The sequence below is a fragment of the Antennarius striatus genome, chromosome 3 (genome assembly GCF_040054535.1).
Source record: "Antennarius striatus isolate MH-2024 chromosome 3, ASM4005453v1, whole genome shotgun sequence".
Lineage (NCBI taxonomy): Eukaryota > Metazoa > Chordata > Actinopteri > Lophiiformes > Antennariidae > Antennarius > Antennarius striatus.
In genome coordinates, this window is record NC_090778.1 from 18933419 (window position 1) to 18954118 (window position 20700).

The 20700-nt window shown below is 40.7% G+C and overlaps 1 protein-coding gene across 2 annotated transcripts in view; it reads left to right on the forward strand.

The window, feature by feature from the left end:
- Positions 1-3037: 3037 nt before the first annotated feature.
- The window catches only part of ccser1 (coiled-coil serine-rich protein 1), a 141539-nt gene continuing 123876 nt past the window's right edge, over positions 3038-20700 (forward strand). Inside the window, exons 1-5 of one of the 2 annotated variants that reach the window (XM_068309925.1) lie at positions 3038-3091; positions 3187-3275; positions 8868-9876; positions 10992-11409; positions 12333-12517. In XM_068309925.1, the coding sequence (XP_068166026.1) occupies positions 8887-9876; positions 10992-11409; positions 12333-12517 (1593 nt within the window). In that variant the 5' untranslated portion in view covers positions 3038-3091; positions 3187-3275; positions 8868-8886. Of the gene's footprint in view, positions 3276-8867; positions 9877-10991; positions 11410-12332; positions 12518-20700 lie in introns of both variants that reach the window. The other variant, XM_068309926.1, reaches the window with a different exon arrangement.

A 20700-nucleotide genomic window follows, 5' to 3' on the forward strand; every position in this document is an offset into this window, starting at 1 on the left:
CAGAAGTTCTCTGACGACTCTGCAATCGTCGGCCTCATCACTGACGGGGACGACAGCGTACAGAGAACTGACCCAGGACTTTGTGGACTGGTGCCAGTGGAACCACTTCCAGATCAACGCGGGTAAAACCAAAGAACCGGTGGTGGATTTCCGCAGGCGAGGACTCTGCCCAGTTACACCGGTGAAGATCCAGGGTACGGACATCGAGGAAGTGTCCTTGTACAAGTACCTGGGTGTTCACCTCAACAATTAACTGGACTGGAGTACTAACACTCACTTTCTGTATAAAAAGGGTCAGAGCAGACTCTATATATATAAATATAAACTGTAAATAGTTGATAATATGATATATATGTGAATATGTTTATTGTTACATATGTCGATATGTATGTGTATTACAATTATTACAATTATTACAATAATTGTATTACAATACAATTTCCTCCGGGATTAATAAAGTATCTATCTATCTATCTATCTATCTATTATTTAAGTATTTATGTATGACTGTATGACACCCCCCCCCCACCCCGCTGCCACGATTGCACAAATTTCCCCACTGTGGGACAATAAAGGATTATCTTATTTTATCGGAATCTCCTTTTCCCCCCGGAAATCGCAGTGACCACCCTGCGTCTGGACCTCATCCTATGGTCCAACACCTGCAAGCTCGTTTACATTTTGGAGCTAACAGTTCCTTGGAAGGAGGCCATAGAAAGAACATATGAACGCAAGAAACTGCGGTACTCCAACCTAGCGGCTGAGGCAGAGGACAGGGGATGGAAGGCAAGGGTGCGCCCGGTGGAAGTGGGGTGTGGGGGCTTTATGGCCTCCTTGACAAATAAGTGCCTTAGGGAGGTTGGAGTCAGGGGACAGGCACACAGACAGGCCATCAAAGAGCTGGCCAATACTGCAGAGCAGATGAGCCATTGGTTGTGGCGGAAGAGGAGCGACACCATCTGGACTATCAAGGCAAGCGCTTAGCCCAGGGGCACACATCCAGGTCTGATCAACCTGTGGTGGGCCTGCCTCAGCTGAGAGCGTATCGTGATAAGTGGCCGAAACGCCCCATGATCTGAAGACACAAATGAGGATGTGTCCCAGTGGCTATGCAATGCTGTAAAGCTCTGGACTGTTGAGCCTAAGTACTTAAAATCCTCCACCTTCTTGATCTCTTCTCCCTGTAACCTCACTCTTCCACTTGGGTTCCTCTCATTCACACACATGTACTCTGTCTTACTGCGGCTAACCTTCATTCCTCTCCTTTCCAGGACAAACCTCCACCTCTCTAGCTTCTCCTCCACCTGTTCCCTGCTCTCACTACAGATCACAATGTCATCTGCAAACATCATAGTCCATGGAGATTCCTGTCTAACCTCGTCTGTCAGCCTGTCCATCACCATAGCGAACAAGAAGGGGCTCAGAGCTGATCCCTGATGCAGTCCCACCTCCACCTTGAACTCCTCTGTCACACCTACAGCACACCTCACCACTGTCTTACAGTCCTCATACATATCCTGCACCGCTCTAACATACTTCTCTGCCACTCCAGACTTCGTCATACAATACCACAGTTCCTCTCTGGGCACCCTGTCGTAAGCTTTCTCCAGATCTACAAAAACACAATGCAGCTCCCTCTGGCCTTCTCTGTACTTCTCTATCAACATCCTCAACGCAAATACTGCATCTGCATTTGCTGGTGGTGGTCACACCAGATACTGACTGGTTCTGAGTCCCCAGACCCCCAATAACGCAAAAAACCCTGCACATTTCAGGGTGGCCTTTTATTGTGGGCAGTATAAGGACACCTGTGCACTAATCATGATGTCAGATCAGCATCTTTGTGTGGCACACCTGTGAGGTGGGATGGATTATCTCGGCAAAGCAGAAGTGCTCACTATCACACATTTAGACAGATTTGTGAACAATTTTTTAGAGAAATAGTAATATTGTGTATCTGGAATGAATTATAGATCTTTAAGTCCATCTCATGAAAAATGGGAGCAAAAACAAAAGTGTTGCATTTATATTTTTGTTGAGTATATATGTTTTTTGTACAGGCCCCTGAAACAACCAAGCACACACACAAGGGGCCCGTAGGCATGCAGTAAATACAGGGATGCCGAGTGACAGGCAGCACCATCTTTGGAGCGCCCCGAATGAGCAGCCTGTGGAGGAGACGGTGCCTTGCTCAAGGGCACCTCCGCAGTGCTAGGGAGATGAGCTGGCACCTCCCACTGCCAACTCACACTCCAAGAGTGAGTGGTCGGGAGCGGGAACTGCCAATCCTGGATCATTGGACGACCCGCTCTACCGACTGAGCTATTGCCACTACTGCCGCCCTGACCTACAGATTTTTGTGTCTCTGCCTTCATGAAAATGTTGCTTTTTGTTTTGTGAGTATATCTCATCAGGTTTCAGAGATGTGTACCTAAAAAGGTATTCAGTGTGCCGTCGTTCCTCAAGGTTAATGCGTTCCAGGAACCACACGCGATTAACGACTGTCGCGATAGAGCAACAAAATATTCATCTTATTATTTACGGTAATTTAAATGTTTATGAACCCTCTCCATACTGATATTTAACCACCTTCTATCTATATCACATTTTTCCACACTCTTATCGACTGTTTAACGCGCTTTTGTGTCTCCCGTAAGTTCGCGACTCCTGGAACTTAGCGCACTTCCGGATGCCGTCAGTCAATAGAATGTGCACACAGTATCACATGACTGCCTTCCAAAAATCCACGATGAGTACAAAAGTTTAAATTTGACCTTGACCTAGTTTTCTCAAGGTCAAGTTCATCTAATTTTCATCCACTTTGCCGCCTGAGTAATGTGCTTTTTCTTTCATCTTTCTATCTGCAACGGTTGTGAAGATATTTGGTGGACGTTTGGACGGACGAACACACAAACACTGACAATTACAATACATCAGCGCTGCGAAGCGGGATGTAATTACCCTCCTTCACCTGCTGAAGGATGCTGACGAGTTGGAGGAGGGGGGGGTGACGTCACGCAGTGCACGCGGGCGGTGTGTCTCAACAAAGCGGAAGCGACGAAAGGAGGAAAAGAGAATCCACGTCACTGAGGTGTAATAACGGCGTTACTGCAACAGAATGGGCTACTCAGTACGCTGTCAGTACACTGTCCAGTTTCACGTATTCTCATGTTGGTTCTTTTATAGAGTATGACCACAAGTCGAAGATATATTGAGCTGTTTCTGCTGTAAGCGGCTTCAACAGAGACACCGGACGACGCTGAAGGTTACGTACGGTACGTGAACGAACGCTGGTGTTCTTGTCTGCTAGCCAGTCCGGCTCCAACACCGGACCGTGCCTGCTACAGTACGTCCTCAGAACATTTGGAGCATGAGGAAACCATTACATTACCTTTATTTACACTATGCTTTGTGGGACCAGTATCTCTAGGGTGTATTTGTAAGTTCTGATGGTCTGGTTGAACATAGCGAGCTAGCTAGGTTCTGGGCATTAGAGTGTTGTTGACGTTTCGAGGTGACAGCCGCAGCTGTCCCGCTGGGGTCACGCTGGTTTCACCAATTCACAGCATTAGTTTCTTTCCAGGTGAAAAGCACAGCCTGATAACAGGCGACAGCTGATTAATGGACAGACCAGGCTTGTTGAACAGCTGTTGGTACCATAATGTTGAAAAGGCTTATATTAATTCTACTGTGGTGAATACAAAGGTTAGAGTAACCTGACGACATTGATCACTACAAGGTTCAACCATTACTTTACTGTCATTAAGTTGTTGCAATAATGCATCTGTCACCAACATTCAAGGTATTTAAAAGTGCACAATGTGTATCTGCAAATAATTTGTCTTGCAAGGAAAATATCACTTCTTCACTTGAAGCAGGACCTAATTCACCACGTCATGTACTTCTTTTTTCATTCACTTTAAAGTATTATGCTAGTTTAAGCAGTCAAAGGAAAAAGAACCAGAAAAGCATAATCACCGTCCACATTTTAGGTGATACAACTGGATTATATGTCATTTTACACAATAAAAGTTATAAGTGTGTCCTCATTAGCATGGTTTACAGCAGTAATCCTCCACCTCATAGATTGTCACAACCTCTGGATGTCATCCTGTGGGATGATGGATGGCTCTGCAGTCAGCACTGCCCAAAACTGCAGCTCCATCAGTGAACGTTATTTAATGTTACGCTCGCTCGCCCAATTGAACCAACAGGTTCTTAGGTTTACGTCAGAGCTCATCACCGGCCATTCATGTCCCAGCCGTGGAATTTTTGTACATGCCTTTTATCTCTCCCTTTTATATGAGTAGGCTCCATTAGTAAGGGAGTGGTTACCTGTTGAACAAAACACCAGAATACCGGTATGTCAAACCTAATTCATTTTTAGTCGCAGAGATCCTGTAAATATTTGCTTCATTTCCTTTCCAATATACATTAATATGTTGTGTTTTTGTTAGACCACAGTCTGTTTGGGGATGGATGGACAGGGTGAACAGGTTGTAGGTTGAGTAAGTGTTGTCTTTTACTAGGCACTTCATGTGTCCCTCATGTGTCCATAGCTCAAAGGAATACATCTTTATTTAACCTGAAGCTTGTTGAGTTTTCCCCTATCATGGTGTTCTCAATGCATAGGTTATCCACGTGTCAAACCTATTTCAGGAACAATAGTTAAGTAGTACCAAAGGTTTGAGATTTCAATTGACATTTACGTACATAGTTTAAAGAACACAACTTTCTGTTTGATTGTATGTCCTTGCTTGCGTAAACAAGGTTAGTCATGCGGTGCCAAAAGCAACAAAAAAAAAAAAGTAAGTAAGTCTAATAAATGAGCTATTATGTGATGATATGCTGAAGTAATAACGTAACCTATGAAACATCTGTTTCTTGTTTTTTCATTTTCTCAGGCAGCTTTATATTCTCAACTCAAACAAGCAGCTGTTGTGTCATGTTACGAGAATTACTGCATTATTGTTTTCAAAATTCCTTTGCAAATTTCCTCTTATTCACATTTTCAGAAAGCAAATCTACATCACTCCGCAGGAGTTCTTAACCTGATAGAATCTTATCAGAGTCTTATAGAGTATTATCTTTTGTTACATTTGTTTAAACTCATGTAAGACCGGATATTTATCAAATAAATTGTCATTTAGAACCTATAAATGACTTCATCTTTGTTGTGTGGATTCATTTGCTTCCCCCATGAGGAGACATGTTTACTAATGCTACAGTAAGTAAACATGCATTTTCACCTTGTCCTTTTTGCATTTGCTTAAAATGAAGGTGTGTACAAAGCAGCCTACATGACATGAATGCAAACGCTGAACCAACGAATAGGACTCAACCAGAGGATGTTGGTACTTCAGTAGAGTTACAGCACAGCGCTTTTGCTTTCAACATCTCGTTACTGTTTACTAAAAAACAATATATTAGCATCCTGCTTGATGAGAAAAACCCAGTTTTTCACATCAGTTGTACATAATATATGATCAGGTTGATTTATATATTTTCAACTTAAGGTATATTCCGTATGATCTCAGATAACTGATTGACTGAGCAGTGAGGAAGTAAACAACTAACTTCAGTGCAGCACTTCTCCATTTGCCTTTAAATGTTCTGCAAAAGTTTTAGTACATTGTACATGGTAAAGTTTTGTTTTGTTTGGATGGTTTTGCGATCCATTTAAGAGTTTGTCAGTTAGGACATATCATGACTTTTTAGTGCTCACAGAGCCTGGCATGGAGTAGCACGGGTTAAGAATTTTCTTATTAACCTTATTATAAGGTAAACATAGAACTGTGTATCTATTTTAATCTGTCTAATGAGCTGGATATTTTACTTTGTCTGAGCTAGATCAGAATGCCATGACCTGGTCAAATGACTGTGTGGTGGTGATAAGAGGCTAAACTAAACCCAATTGATTGCTTATTTGAAATAGCAAATCTCAGATGTCTTGAAAAGGTGTTTGTACCTTTCTTGCACTGACAGCATGAAGTGATCAAAGAGGGATCACAACATGACATAATTTCTTTATTTACATGTACCAGTGTAGCATCAGCTGGAAATGTGGAACTGAATTACTGTTTATTTAGAGCTTGATCAAATTTACTTTCAAGGAGGTGGCATGCTCCTAAGCTAATTCAGTAAGGGGTGTTAAAGTAAGCTTATTACACAGAGATCAAAAACAAAATGCTTCAACGGCTCTAACAGGCAGATCCAGCAATGTTATGAGGACTGTGTCTCACTGTTTGGCTAATTGATTACGGACACAATGAAAGATGTGAGTATTTAATGCAATATTTAAATCTGTAGACCAATGTGTGGAACAGGTTAATTCCTAATAGCTGTGGCACAAAATTTGTTAAAGTGTAGAAAAAAATGTAAGTAAAAATCCAATTATGCATGATCGTGTGTTGTGAGACTCACATATTACTCTAAACAGTTTTGCTGAGGGTTAGAGTTAATTTCCAATGTAGCAGAGCCACAGGCCGGAGAGTAAAGAATTGCCTTAACTGGACTCATATTTGCTCAAGACTAGATCTTTAGTCAGAGGTGATAATCTCCCACTGCTTTACGTCTTTGTTTTGTGGTAAGGGGTGAGCATCACTGCAAAACCTAAATTACCATAGGAGTAATTGTAAAAAAATGTTTTAGTGTTTCGTTTTTTATTAGTAAATATTTGCTCTTTCTCGCCGAATGCTTTAGGGTTTATAACACAATTAGAATGAGAATTTGAACGAGAAATTATGTCCGTGGAGCACTGGCGTCGCACCTGGAGTTTCCCCTGCCTCACACCCTCAGCAAGCTGGGATAGGCTCCAGCTTCCCGCAATCAGCCACAATGGATGAAGCGGTAGAAAATGAGTGAATGAATGAATGAATGAATGAGTGAATGAATGAATGAATGAATGAATGAGAAATTATGCTTCCTCTTTTGGATCCTTCCACATCTGCGTTAGTTTAATTTATGCTAAACATGTATATATAACCATCTGAAAGATAGCTACACCTCAGCTAAGTATCTTTAATAGCCTGGGTAATATAGATAGATAGATATATAAGAGCTGAAAACAATTTTATACCTTTTACATACTGGAAACTAGTTTTTGTTATACTTTTTTCTGCAGCTTATATTGTTTTCATCCCACTAATTTAACAATGGAAATACCGTACCAGCAACAGTGTAAACATTGCTGTTTATATTCTATTACATCGCGCTTCAAAGCGGTGATGTATTGTAATTGTCAGTGTTCGTGTGTTCGTCCATTTGTCTGTTTGTTTGTTCATTCGTCCGTTCATTAGTCCACCAAATATCTTCGCAACCGTTGCAGATAGAAAGATTACTTGGGCGGCAAAGGGGATGAAAATGAGATGATGACCTTGACCTTGAGAAAACTTGGTCAAGGTCAAATTTCAATTTTTATAAATTCAGGAACCGGATAAGATAGAAAGACGAGGGAGAACGCCAGTATGAGTAAGACCATACATCAAATTTAGTGCTTTGATCTATATATGCACTAGCTTTGATCTATGGTCAAAGCTAGTGCGTAGCTTTGACCTACCCTGAATGGTCAAAGCTATGCACTTGTCAGATACTACTTTCAGGGTACCCTGACCTACCCTGGAAGTAGGTCAGGGTACCTCGTGGGATGTTTCAGTCTCTGACTGCCTTGGTTCTTGTTCTATTTGTGATGTATTTTGTGAGGCTGCTTCTCTCCCTAAAGGCAAAATTTCAAAGTTCCTGTCAACCTTTACAAAACAGCATTTGAGAACAACCAGACTGGTTCCAGACAGACATGGAGTAGTTTTTAACTCAAATGTGTTCTTTGACCCTGCCTTTGTCATGGACCATGACAAGCACTGCTCACAACTGAGACAAACACCTGTGCCCAACATACATACTTTGTGCAAAGGAGGTGGATCAAATGATTAAAGCATGGTCATTAACATGGTTTATAAATAACCAATTGCACTATGTTTTATTGTCTGCAGATTGCTAATGATAGTTTGTAGTTTCTTGTTACTACAGCAGCAGTGAACTCACGTTTTTCATCTTGACAGTAAAGACTGCCACAGAAAAATGACAACATAAATTGTGAAAAGGCTGCATCATTTCTCAGATGTTGAAGTGCTGATATCTAGATAAGGAAACATAAGAATGTAGCTAAGATAGTTATTACACCAGCACTCACCACCCTGATATACAGTTATTGTAACACTAAATTGTGTTTGTTTTTGTGTATGCAGGGACATGCTGAATTCTGGTCAGTTGTGAATAAATGATGTATTCTTTATACAAAATAGCTCACATAAAGGTTATATTTCATTATATTTCTGCTGTGAAATAAACATGTGGCCGGTTTTGACCCTGCCCCTCAAATAGCTGGACTCGAGAACAGTTGAGACCCAGAGCAGAAAAACAGAATTGAAGTCATTTAGATTCCAAATGAATCCCAACCTTAGGTACTTGTGTAGCATCCAAATGATGTGAAGGAAGACGTTACCCCATTCACAGCCTGTTCACATTGATGCTGTCTGGCAAGTGATAAAGAATTAAACATTTGCTGTTGTATCACTTGACTAGAGGGCAGCTTCTTTCCTCAGGCTGTGAAAGTTCTCCACTCATACTCTGCACTCCTCCATAAAAAGGGTTTTCTCATGTTGCATAAAGGGATTAGAACTTTCATTTGGATTTTCCTGTCATAGAATGACAAATAAGTGAACCTCGAAGATGTGACTGTCTGAATTATTGAATGCCAATAATTTAAAAATCACTCTTAAAGGCTGAGAATTTGTCTGCATACGTGGTGGGTATACATTTTTCACATGCATGTAATATGCATTAAATTTCCCATGTGTTTGTTCCCTCAGAGCTTTCCCTTGCATCTAGATGGGTGAATCAGGCTCTCGGCGTTCCACACTTGTGTCCCGTCTGCCGATCTTCCGCCGGAGCAGCAGTAAGAGGCAGGAATCCCTCCCATCCTCTCCATCTTCAGGCGGAGTAGGAAATGGCATCCACAGTTCTTCCCCCTCCAGCACCAACTCCAGCTCTGGGAGTACTGGGAAACGTCGAATTCTTTTCCGAACTCCATCTCTCAGTTTCACAGCTAAACGGAATGGCGAGCCTCGTGTCCAGCCTGTGAACCTAAACCTTACACCACCACTGACGCAGGGTACTGATACAAATGGAAATAACCAGCAGGTAGTAACAACATCATCGTCAACAGGTGTCAGTGATGGCGGATCCCAATCAAGGTTGCGCCATTCATTTGGTTTTGGCAGCCACAAGAGGAAAATCACACGCTCTCAGACTGAGGACTTTGATAAAGCTTCATCTTCCTCCTCCACAGCCAATCGAAATGTGTTTATAAACTGCATCAGTGGCTCGGGGGTCAATGAGGTTGATGACTCTGGGTTCCTCGATGATTACAGTGGTGGCAGTAGTAACAACAAACGTTCATCACGTCATAAGAAACAGCTTCTGCCTAAGTCGTTTTCAGCTCACCATCGTTTCTCCCGGACCTCTGATCACCACAGACCACCAGAAGTGAATTTGGAACCTCCAACCTCCACCAACATCACTCCAGGAGGAGGAGGGCTCACCCCAGGGTCGTGGCCAGGTGAGCTGCTTTGTGCAGGGGGTGAGAGTTCACTCCAGTCACCTATGATATCAGAGGACCGAACCACAGCCATTACCCCTTCAGAATTCATCCCTATCACAGAGGATTCTGTATCTGAGGTGGATGCTCTACCGGCTCCCAGCCCTGGATCTGGGTTGGACCAAGGACCTGATTCCGTGACTGTAGTAGATAACGTTCCAGCACCTCCTGAAGCCCAACCTGCTCCAGAGAACTTCAGTGGGACTGTTTCTCCTTCCCAGGTAGCTTGCTATATGCTTTTAAAGCTGTTTTAGCATAAACATTTAAGAAAAACAACTGTAGCTTGCGCAAAAGTTTCTTTTCTACACACATATTAAAACAACTGAACAGTGAATCATTTTGCTTGTATGTACAGAAATTCAATTGAAAAAAGATTGAAATAGTAGTGCAACAGACAAAACAATCACAGGTGTCCTTGTTTGCCAAGAACAGAACCGATAACAGAAGAATGTTCTTACCAGTAAAATCTGTGAAATGTGGCATAAAAATTGAGCACGGGGCATGAAAAGTCCTTTTATCAAAGGAGTCATGGCAGGAAAATGACAACCTACGCATGTGTGCAAACTGCTTTCTGCATTTAACACCTTTGTGCGCACAACTTTTTCTCCTTCAAAAAATCTGTTCTATTTTATTTCCTGGTAGTGGTGGATATAATCCCTGAGAGGAAACCGTTATCCAGTGAAAGGTTGCAAAGACAAAGCTTCTGTACTGCAGCCATTGAATATAAATACTGGATGACAGTTATCTAAGCATGTACACTGGTACCTAAGGACAAAAATATTCACGCAGTAAATAAGAGCAAAAGAGGGTTGTCCTTTCTCTACACTGGCTTTATCCCAATAGGACTTATTCTACTTTTTTTTTTTTAATTTAATTTTATATACTGGTTTGATCCCCGAAGGGAAATTAAGAAAGCACACTCTAGCTACTGATTACAAACGCATCTATACATATATATTGTGAGTACAGGCCCCTGTATCACACACACACACACAAAGGGGCCTGTGGGCATGCAGGGGAGGTAGAGTGGCAGGCAGCTCCTTCTTGGTGCGCCTCAAATGAGCAATTTGTAAAGGGGACGGCACCTTGCTCAAGGGTGCCTCGGCAGTGCTCCAGAGATGAGCTGACACCTCCCACTGTCAGCTCACCTCTGGGTATTTTTGGGGGGGCAGGAGTGGGAATCGAACCGCCGATCTTAAATCATAGGACGACCCGCTCTACTGCCCGCTTTACCACTGAGCCACTGCCGCCCCTCAATGAATGCCGCCCCCTTGAATGTAACATTTTAGCATGCTGCTGGTCCTTTTACACATGCTCACTGATGTCTCCCCTTCAGGTTTTCTTGAGTCCAGCCGAGTCCAGCACTGAAAAACCTTTACTCCTTGACACCAGCACAGCCAAGAACACAGATTATGAGACTGCCAATTCTCTCTCGGAGCCAGAGACAGCTGTACCCTGCCTACCTCTGCAGGAACAATCATTACAAGAGAGGAAGGAGAGAGAGGAAGAAAGAAAGGAAGCGAGGGATGAAGTGTCTCTGGAGCAGGGTAAAGAGTTGGCGGGAGACAGGAAGGCTGGTTACCATACAGAGACCACAAGTGAGAACGAAGTATATGTTGTACGCAGCGAGGGTTGCCACTCTAACCCAGAGCAAACGGAAAAGAGGGCAAGAAACATGCTCTTTGTGCAAGAAAGAGGAAGCTTCTGTGGCTGCCATGAACCCAGATCCTCGCACTTGAGGAAACCACATGCAGGTAATAAAAGCCATGCAATGCTAATATTTTGAGTCACAGATTTATATGTACACAAAATATCCCATATCTTTAAATTGTCTACCAGGAAATGTAATCTCAAACCCAGCAACAGTGTTGGCCATCTGCCATACAGTGAAAAAAAAATACTGTGTACAAATACATTAAGTTTTCTGTTGCTGTGTGTGACGCATACCATTCATCTGGTAGCTCATTTGTACATTTACATGAGTAAATTAGCACTATAATTAATCACATTGTGATATTCACAGAGGAGCAGGGGTCTGATTAATATTTCCCTGAATGATATATGCGTTCACATGCTTGTCACGTGAGTTCCAGTGTGTTCACGAACCTCTAAATCGAGATATGAGAACTACATGAGAACTCCAAAGAAGATGTAATGTAATTTATTATTTCAAACAGCAGTAAACATGCTGTTTGAAACTTTACATTATTTAAAAAATATTTTTTGTACCAGGTTTGATGTTGCACCATTGCATTGCCTAAAACCACCAAAATATTTGTTTGGTCATGAATAATTATTCCAACTGATCAAGATCTACTAAATCTTACAATCTGAAACCATATTCCAAATGATGAAAGGAAAAAAAAAGATATTCAATAAATGAAAATATAAGGATATTTACTTGCTTTCATTCACCATGATTTTTAATCTGTGACATCAATCTCCCATTAAAACATAATTTTAATTTTTTTCTGATCACACTCACTTTATGAGATTAGGAACACTTCCTAAAACAGAATCGACTTCTTCAAACTAGTAGACAAAGAAGAATGCTCTTGTCTGATTGGTGAATAAGTAGTTTTATTATGTAACTGCCTATAGAATCAATGGTACAGTAGTTTTTATCCTGATTCATTCATTGTCTGACTTTCTGCCTGTCTCTACTTCTTACTTCCAGTGTCTCTGTGCAGCAGTGTCAGCCCCTATCATGAGGTGATGCGGATGGAAAGGCGTCTTCGGTCATCGTCTGAGGGGGCTGGTGGACCTCGTATCCAGGGTAACATCAGAGATGCCCCGGGAACTGAGGGATGTGGTTTGCTTAAGCACAGAAACAATTCCTCATCATCCAAATTGGGAAGTCTGGTAGGTCGGAACTGGTGTGTGTTTGCATGTGTGTGTTTGATCAGTAAATTTAGGTCATTGATTTATACATGGCGTGATACAATTTACAGACAATACAATGTGAGTGTGTGTGAGAGATTCAAACAATCTTTATTACAATAAAAAATAGTTTTTAAATCATTGGAAGCTGGTCTCAATGGGCTCATCATTAAAACTGACAAATGATTTTGAAGCGAGAGCCTCATGCTGCAGGATGATTCGAATGCTGTGGATTGTTTTTTGATGCTTTTTTTATTCTGTTATTCCGAAAGTGAATTTAATGATTTCTTTAACAAGATTTTGTCACGGTTCAGTGTGGCTGTGCTGGTGTGTGGCAGGGAGAGAGGCCAAACTCGTGGGTGGAGCCACGGCTCCACACCTGTTGGTCCTCTCCACACCTGAGGCACTTCCCCATACCAGTTACTGGCATTCACACCTGAACTTCATTGATATAATCTTCATCAGGCTTTTTAAGCCAGGTGGGATGAGAGCTAGTTGGTGGTTAGTTTCTCTAGTTTGGTTCCTGGAAGTCTGTTCTGTTTCTTCCCTGTCAGGAGAATTCTTTGAGCTTTGAATAAATCATGGAAGAAAGATTTGCCTTTGGTGTCCTGCATTTGGGTCCATATCCTGCCACTTGTGACAGATTGCACTGAATGTTGAGTGTTATGAGGTGTGAAGGCGACACACACAAAAAAAATCACTGAATGGTGTTACTTATGCATTAAGTGCATATGTGGGAATGGTGAAGCAGCTGTGTTCACAAATGTATTTCCACACACTTGAATTCAGCTTAAAAAAAGACACCATCTGCCTTTAGGTTTGTAATGACACTTAGGCCCTGTTCAGACTGCAGGCATATCAGATATCCTTCCATATCTGATTTTTAGAGAACTGTTCACACTGTTTTTAGCAAGTGACCAAATGCTATGTGGCTCTGTTCAAACTGGGCCACATTATCGGCCGATCTGACAGGTTGCTTTAGCAACAACGTCGAGGTGGAGTTGTCGTTCAGTGTGCGTAATGTGTGAGGTCATATAATTGCGACAGCGGCAACAAAAACCACGACGAACGCGAAGTTTTGTTACCTTAGCGTATTGGTGATATCACTGTCTGGTAGAGGTGGAGAAAACACACACACACCAGACATCATCAATTTCTTCTTCCGTGTTTTACTGCTCCATAATGCACGACGTTCTTCCTTCTGGAGCCTTCCTCTCGCGCCGCGAATATGATGTCGCGGTCCGCCATGTCCGATCGGAGTGTTAGGAACTGTTCAGACTGCAGACGCCTCTGTCTCTATCCAACACAAAACTACTTCCTGAATGTGGTTTCAATCTGTCCTGCAAAAATCTGATTTGGACTGTTCAGACTACATGCGAGACATATAACATCAATCTGCATGGGCTAAAAATAGGATATAAGCGACTAATCTGAACAAGGCCTTAAAGCTCAGCATGTGCAGGATAATATTAGGATGACTTGCAACCAAATTCTAAAATTACTATTGCATCATGGAAGGTAGAGCCCTGCTTTTAAATGTGATGAAGTGGACAGATGAAAAATAGCCACTACTGCATCTGCCATCATATTCATTTATCAAACACTATAGGAAAGGATGTCTGTGTAGGTTCTCAGTTATCCAGGTCATGGTTATCCAGAACTGTTTAAATCAATCCACTGGACTTTAAGAAAGTTTCTTGAAAATGTTCCGCCTCTCAGAACTGACAAAGCCTCTTGGATGAGGGGAGAAACCTTTTCAAGAAACTTTCTTCAAGTCCAGTTGATTGATTTAAACAGCTTTGGATATATACGAAAGGATGTAAAGGATCTTTTCAATTTCATCCAGTGCTGAGGCCTCTGGCTATGAATTTGCTGTTAGTGTTTGAGCATGTTCTTGACAAAATCAACTATACGTAGTATCCTTGTTGGCACTCTGCAAGTTCCTGTGAAAACTGTGCTTTTAATTCTTCTTCACTTTTAACTAAAGATTCAAAATAGAAGTATACTGAAGCATTTATTTTCAAAATTGTGCCTGTTTACAATGAAGTTCAACAAAGAGGCTCTATAATATAGTGTGTGTGTTGTACACATGATTTAAAACAAAACAAATGTGTCTAATTTGTTACATTTTGAACACCCTATAATGAACTACAGGTGTAACCAGTTAAAAGTTAAGTACTTTAAAGATATCTATAGGTAATATTATAACATCTTCTTCAGAAAGACTACATCTGCTGTTGTCTATAAGTTAGTCTTACAATACATTAAAAAGGTCTGAAATAGGAATGTAGCTTAACCAACCTAGTTTATTTCACTATGGACTTGAGACTTTGACCAATAGAGTGTAATGGGCAGGACTGTGAGCATGGGAGTTGCCATGCACAAAGTCCACATTTGTCACTTGACATGTAGACAAATATAGTTATGTCTTTTCTTCTTCCAGCCAGGGAGGGATTCTTCATGGGCCTACGTTAGTCATTTTTATTTAGCATCATAAAGCTTTGTTGGTTAGTAGAGGGCACCTCTAGCTAAAAGGTGTCACAAAGTGAATACTGTACAATACATACTGTATCCAGCCTAACTGTAGTGTTGGCTTTAAGGATTAACAGACTGAGTTACAAACAGTATGCTTGTGGAGTGTAATTAATTGTTGCTGCATCCTTACAGTTAACATATTTGGTGTACAGTGATAATTGATGTTGAGCTGCATCAAGCTGCGTGTACTTCAGCTCTTTGGTGCTCTCATTCCAGTTGAGTTTGTTATTTTTATATCTTTTTGGAATGCTATATTATATATATTTCATCAGCATACACAGTGTTGGTTGTTCATAAATTTTCCAGTGACACGTGTGATTATATAGAGACAGACTGGTTGAGATAAGAGAGAATTCCCAAAGTATGTCTTCAATCCTCAGCTGTTACTGTCGACAGACATCGAGAAAATCTGAACTGCTGTGACAGAGCACATTTGTTTGTAGTTTGATGGACATACACGGCAGAAAAGTTCAGCTGCATTCCACTTTATTTTGACTGTCCCTTATACACAACAGTCACATTGTCTTTTTGTACATTGACAGCACAGTGTGCATGCTGTTTTTATATCTCTGTTTTGATCACTGCTTTGTGAAAGCCGTGCATCAGTGACAACTGCATTAATCACATAGTGGATAAGGATTCACCTCACCTCCAAGACGAATTTGTAATAACCACAAACTGACTGCTGGCTTTAAAGTGAAAAGGAATGAAGTTTGCAAGTAAAGTATAGTATGAAGGGTATAGTATAGTACGGTGCAGTGCGGTATGGTACGGTATGAATGGATGATTACGCCATGGTATGGTATAGCATACTTTAGTATAGTATATGATTTGCTCAAAAATGTCATATCAAAGCAGCAACAATAATCAAACACAAAGTTAAATCAAGAATCAATCAGGTGCAAGCTTCTTATTTTTTTCCTCATGAATAATACATAACCATTAATAGATATCAACCCCTGTGATTAGATGAGCTAAAAGCTCTTTAAAAAAACAGCATTACTTGTGTAAATGTTTCATGGTGATCATATTGTGAGAACTTGTTCATATTCTAAATGTGTTAATTTGTATTAACTGGATAGAGGCAAATTCAATCACAACTGTACCTTTAAATATGGTACACTGATTATCAAGTTGGTGATCATTAGCTCACAGTGAAGAGCAGGAGTCTGCTAAACTCTAAAGGATTGGAATTGATTATCTTACATTTTGTATTATTCATCCAAGTTTCTCATTGATATCAATGAGGCTGAAGAGCTCAGAGATGATTCTTTAAATAGCTTTTTGATAATAAATATTCACAGTATTCATTTCTGTTTTATCTTGGAATCCCCTTCAAGACTTTTAATCAACCAAGATCCAGCATATCGGAGATCTGTGGCCAAGAGACTCAAGCACTCACAAGGAATAAAGATTGTTTTTAAGTAATTTATTACACCTGTGTAATCTACAGGTGTTAAAATGCCTGCTATGAAAATGTGTGCTCTTAAACGGGGCTGTACAAACAGACATATTGTCGTTAATCTTCCAGAAATACTGTTTTTATCAAGGCTACATATTCAAGTGGTAGATTTGATGGGAATGATGATGACAACAATAGTAATTAAATGCAGATACTCCACTCTACATTCGGTCTGTTCTCATAAAGTTTCAGATATATATGGTAAAATATATGGTTGCAGTGCTTTATTTATAAGTCAGAAGGTTCCTGATTGCAGAGAGGATGCTGTTCTGATGGGTCAGCTGGGAGAATAAAATACATCAAAAATTCAGTGCCTCCAGCACGATGTACAACACTCTGTGGTGATGATTGAAACAAAACTAAACTTTTATGAGAAACTGAGCATTATTGATTTACATTTACCAATCAGAGCATTTACAATAATCACCGTTAATCAAAAGGGGGAGGCACAGTTTGCAGCTCTCATTCCCCCTATCTCTTTGCAGCTCTTCTTTTTTCCCTTCTGCCTGCTGTGTGCTTGGAAAAGGAAATGAGGACTTAAGTTTTATTTGCAGCCATGAAAAGCAAGAAGACTAATAGTGTGAGATGTGTTGTATAAGATACAAAAGGCATTCAAATTAGGGAAATTGGTTTCAAGATTTCTGAATTATCTTAGAGACCAAAAATATTACACAGAATTTATGTATGGTTTTTGCTGATGACAAAGGACGTGTCAGATCGAGTTCTAATTCCCGTTTCTACAAATCAATCCCATGTATTCCTGTATGATCTTAAATTCATATTTTTTTCAATTTATGACCATAGTTAAAATGTGGATTCTGCCACTAACAGTCAGCACTATAAACCACTGGGATGGAATATTTGTCTTACTTCATTTTAAATACCATTTTTTACTCAATGTAAAAACAATATCTTCTTGTTCTTGTATGTATTTGTTTAGAAATGTCAGGAGATGTAAGTAAGATAGCGTAAACTAAAAATCTGATTATTTTTCGTTCAACAAACAGATTTACAATTTGACTGGACATTCAATCCTTTACAGCCTTGGGCACATGGTAAACACAATTGGCTATAACGTGTCAGCTGAAGACAGAATGAAAGTAATTTGTTAGTCCGTATATTTTCCATTGCTACAAGGCATAATACCCTGCTGGAAAGGCAAATCTCTCTCCCTTCATTCTAATGCATTCGGCACCCTAAAGCACTGAAAAAATGTAATTTTCATAGACCCTATGTGTGATTTCCACCGAGTTTGAACAGAAAGCAGTGGCCTTTGATGGATGGAAAGAACCTCTTGCTTCCTCTTATCCCTGTTGTGCGTATCATTCTGCTTGGCAGTAAAGAGATGGAGCTGTCTTTTAATGAGGGCTGAGACTGATATTATATCTATTAACTCAAACATTATACTCATTCAGATCACACATGCAAGGTGCAGAATATGACATCTCTGGGTTCTAAAATCATATTAACACATTTCTATGGTTAGAGCAGCACATTAAAATGGGTAATTTAGCCTCAAATGAAGTCTGTGTGCAGCAGTATCATATGGTGTGGTTCTTCATTTCCTTTTCCATACTTTAGCTATTAGCTTTAATGCCTGCAATGAGGTCTTCTGTTCAACTGCATTACACTAAAACACATTTTGGTCTTATTTCTTGTATTTACTGTACCGAGTATTTGGTGAAAATCAGTAATATATACATTCAGACAAGTGCCATAAGCTCTTCACATGCTGTAGATACTGCTTCTAGGAACATTGACTTTATATTCCATAGAATCAGTCAGTGACTCACACACTGTCAATCACATACTTGCACAAATGGAGAGAGGTGTGGTTGAATAATTATGAAATGTCACTGAGCTTAAAGATTCTTATATTCAGATGTGAAAGGATGGATGTGGTTGTACATTTAATTTTTTCATGAACGGTGATAAAAGTTGAATGAAATTAGTTGCTGGATTTTCAGCTCCTGCGTTCAAGCACAGTTGTGGCCAAAGGTGTCATTATGTTCTTGGGTTAGGGTGACGGTTATGTCTGTTGTCTGCCCATTCCTTGTGAAACTGACATCTCTATAATTCCTTAAGCTGGGCTTATGCTAGGCATTCGCCACTTCGCCATAGGCAAAGTAAATTCCAGAGTGGCTACAAGGTTTTTAGACTGTGTAGCCACAGTGGCGTTCTTATTTTTACGGAAAAAAGGCTAAAACTTAATATTTTTCCGCTCGCTAGCGCCGCTCGCTAGCGCCGCTCGCTAGCGCCGCTCTCTAGCGCCGCTCACTAGCGCCGCTCGCTAGCGCTGCTATTTCCGCATGCCGATGGAATTTAGCCAAAGCATGCCGACGGAAATAGCCGACGGAAATAGCTGAAGTGACCCGAACGCTCCCGATCATTAAAAATGCACTCGGGTCATGACCTCCTCTCGTCCAATGAAAAACAGAAAGACTCTTTTTTTATAAGCTAAACCCGCAAATTGGTGTACTACAAGGCGAGGACGATCGATTGAAAGAAAATGAGAATACAGTGATACCTCTGTACTCGACCGCCTCTTTACTCGACCAAATCGGTGCTCGACCAGAAAATTCGAGTAGAAAATGTATCGGACCCCGAACAGATTTTCGGTACTCGACTAGCCGAGTCGACCCGAACGCGCTCCTCGGCTGCACTCCTTGGCCAGCGGGTAAGTGTCAGTTCGACTCAGACCGCCAGCGGAGTAACACGTACGCAAATTACGTACGCAAAGACGTACGGAAATTATAGCAAAATATGAAAGTGGTGTACGAGTGTCCGACCTCGCGTCGCAGTACGAAATGGCAAAGTCAACCATTTCCACTATCTTGAAGCAGAAGCAACTGACAATGGACAGGTTCCTTCTTAAAGAATAGAGGAAGGCTACTGCCCAGCCAGATTCACCTCCACGGAAGAGAGAGAGAAGGGAGAAAACCCCTGGAGGCGCGTTACCTAGCGTCATCATGGAAGGGATTCCCCTTCCATGATGACGCTAGTGCCATCAACCACTCTCTAAAACGTAAATTATACAAAATGGTTTATAATGCTTTATCTTTATCATGTACTGCTTGTGCACATTTACGTCTTCATTGTTGTTTAGATACACGTTCTTATAATATTTTAGGTATTTTTCTAAATGGTAAGAATGGATTAAAATACTTTCCATTATTTCTTATGGGAAAATTGGTTTCGGTGTTCAAACAAATCGGTGCTCAACCACCACCTCAGAACGGATTATGGTCGAGTACAGAGGTATCACTGTAGAGTGTTTTATAGTAGATTTTGCGTTAAAATTCTAATTGAACAACAGATGGTGAATGCTGAGAGGGGGGAGGAGTGGTGACAGACCGATCAGAAGGTAAATGAAAGGTATTATCAATACTTTTTTGTAGTCATAGAATTTTGATCTCTATGACCAGCAGGAATAACCAGCGACGTATGTAAATGTGTATTCACCTCGCTTGCTATTTTATATGCCTTTTTAAATTGAAATGAAAAATCATATTATCAAATTTAAAAAAAAATTAAACTATGGCATACCAATGGTGTTGTCTAAGTCAAAGTTAAAATGTATTCTAGTCCAAGTAAAACTTACAAGTAAACATTGAGTAATATTTTGTATGACTATCTTCACATAGTGAATGCAAGTTTTCAATTGTTGAATATCACATTTATACCTGCATGAAATAAGATAGAAATACAGATAGTTAAGCTTGAACTGTTGACTTTAGGGTATTTTTGTAGGTAAACTGAACAGAAGTTTTTGCCCTCAGAATGCACCAGAATGCAGGAAAGCAACCCCATTTTCTAAAAAATTTCCCGGGGGGGCCCGATACCCCATGCAGGGGGGTATCCCCCAACAGCCCCTATGACAAGTGTGGTTTTACAACCCCCCAACAATTGAAAACTTGCATTCACTATGTGAAGATGCAGTCATACAAAATATTACTCAATGTTTACTTGTAAGTTGTACTTGGACTACAACACAAAGTCATTTTGCCAAATCAAACAAAGGTGTCTAAAGAGATAAAATGGCATAGTAATGGTTGATATCCAAAGGGTCAAAGGTCAGCCACACTATGACATCATATAGTGTGTGTGTGTGTGTGTGTGTGTGTGTGTGTGTGTGTGTGTGTGTGTGTGTGTGTGTGTGTGTGTGTGT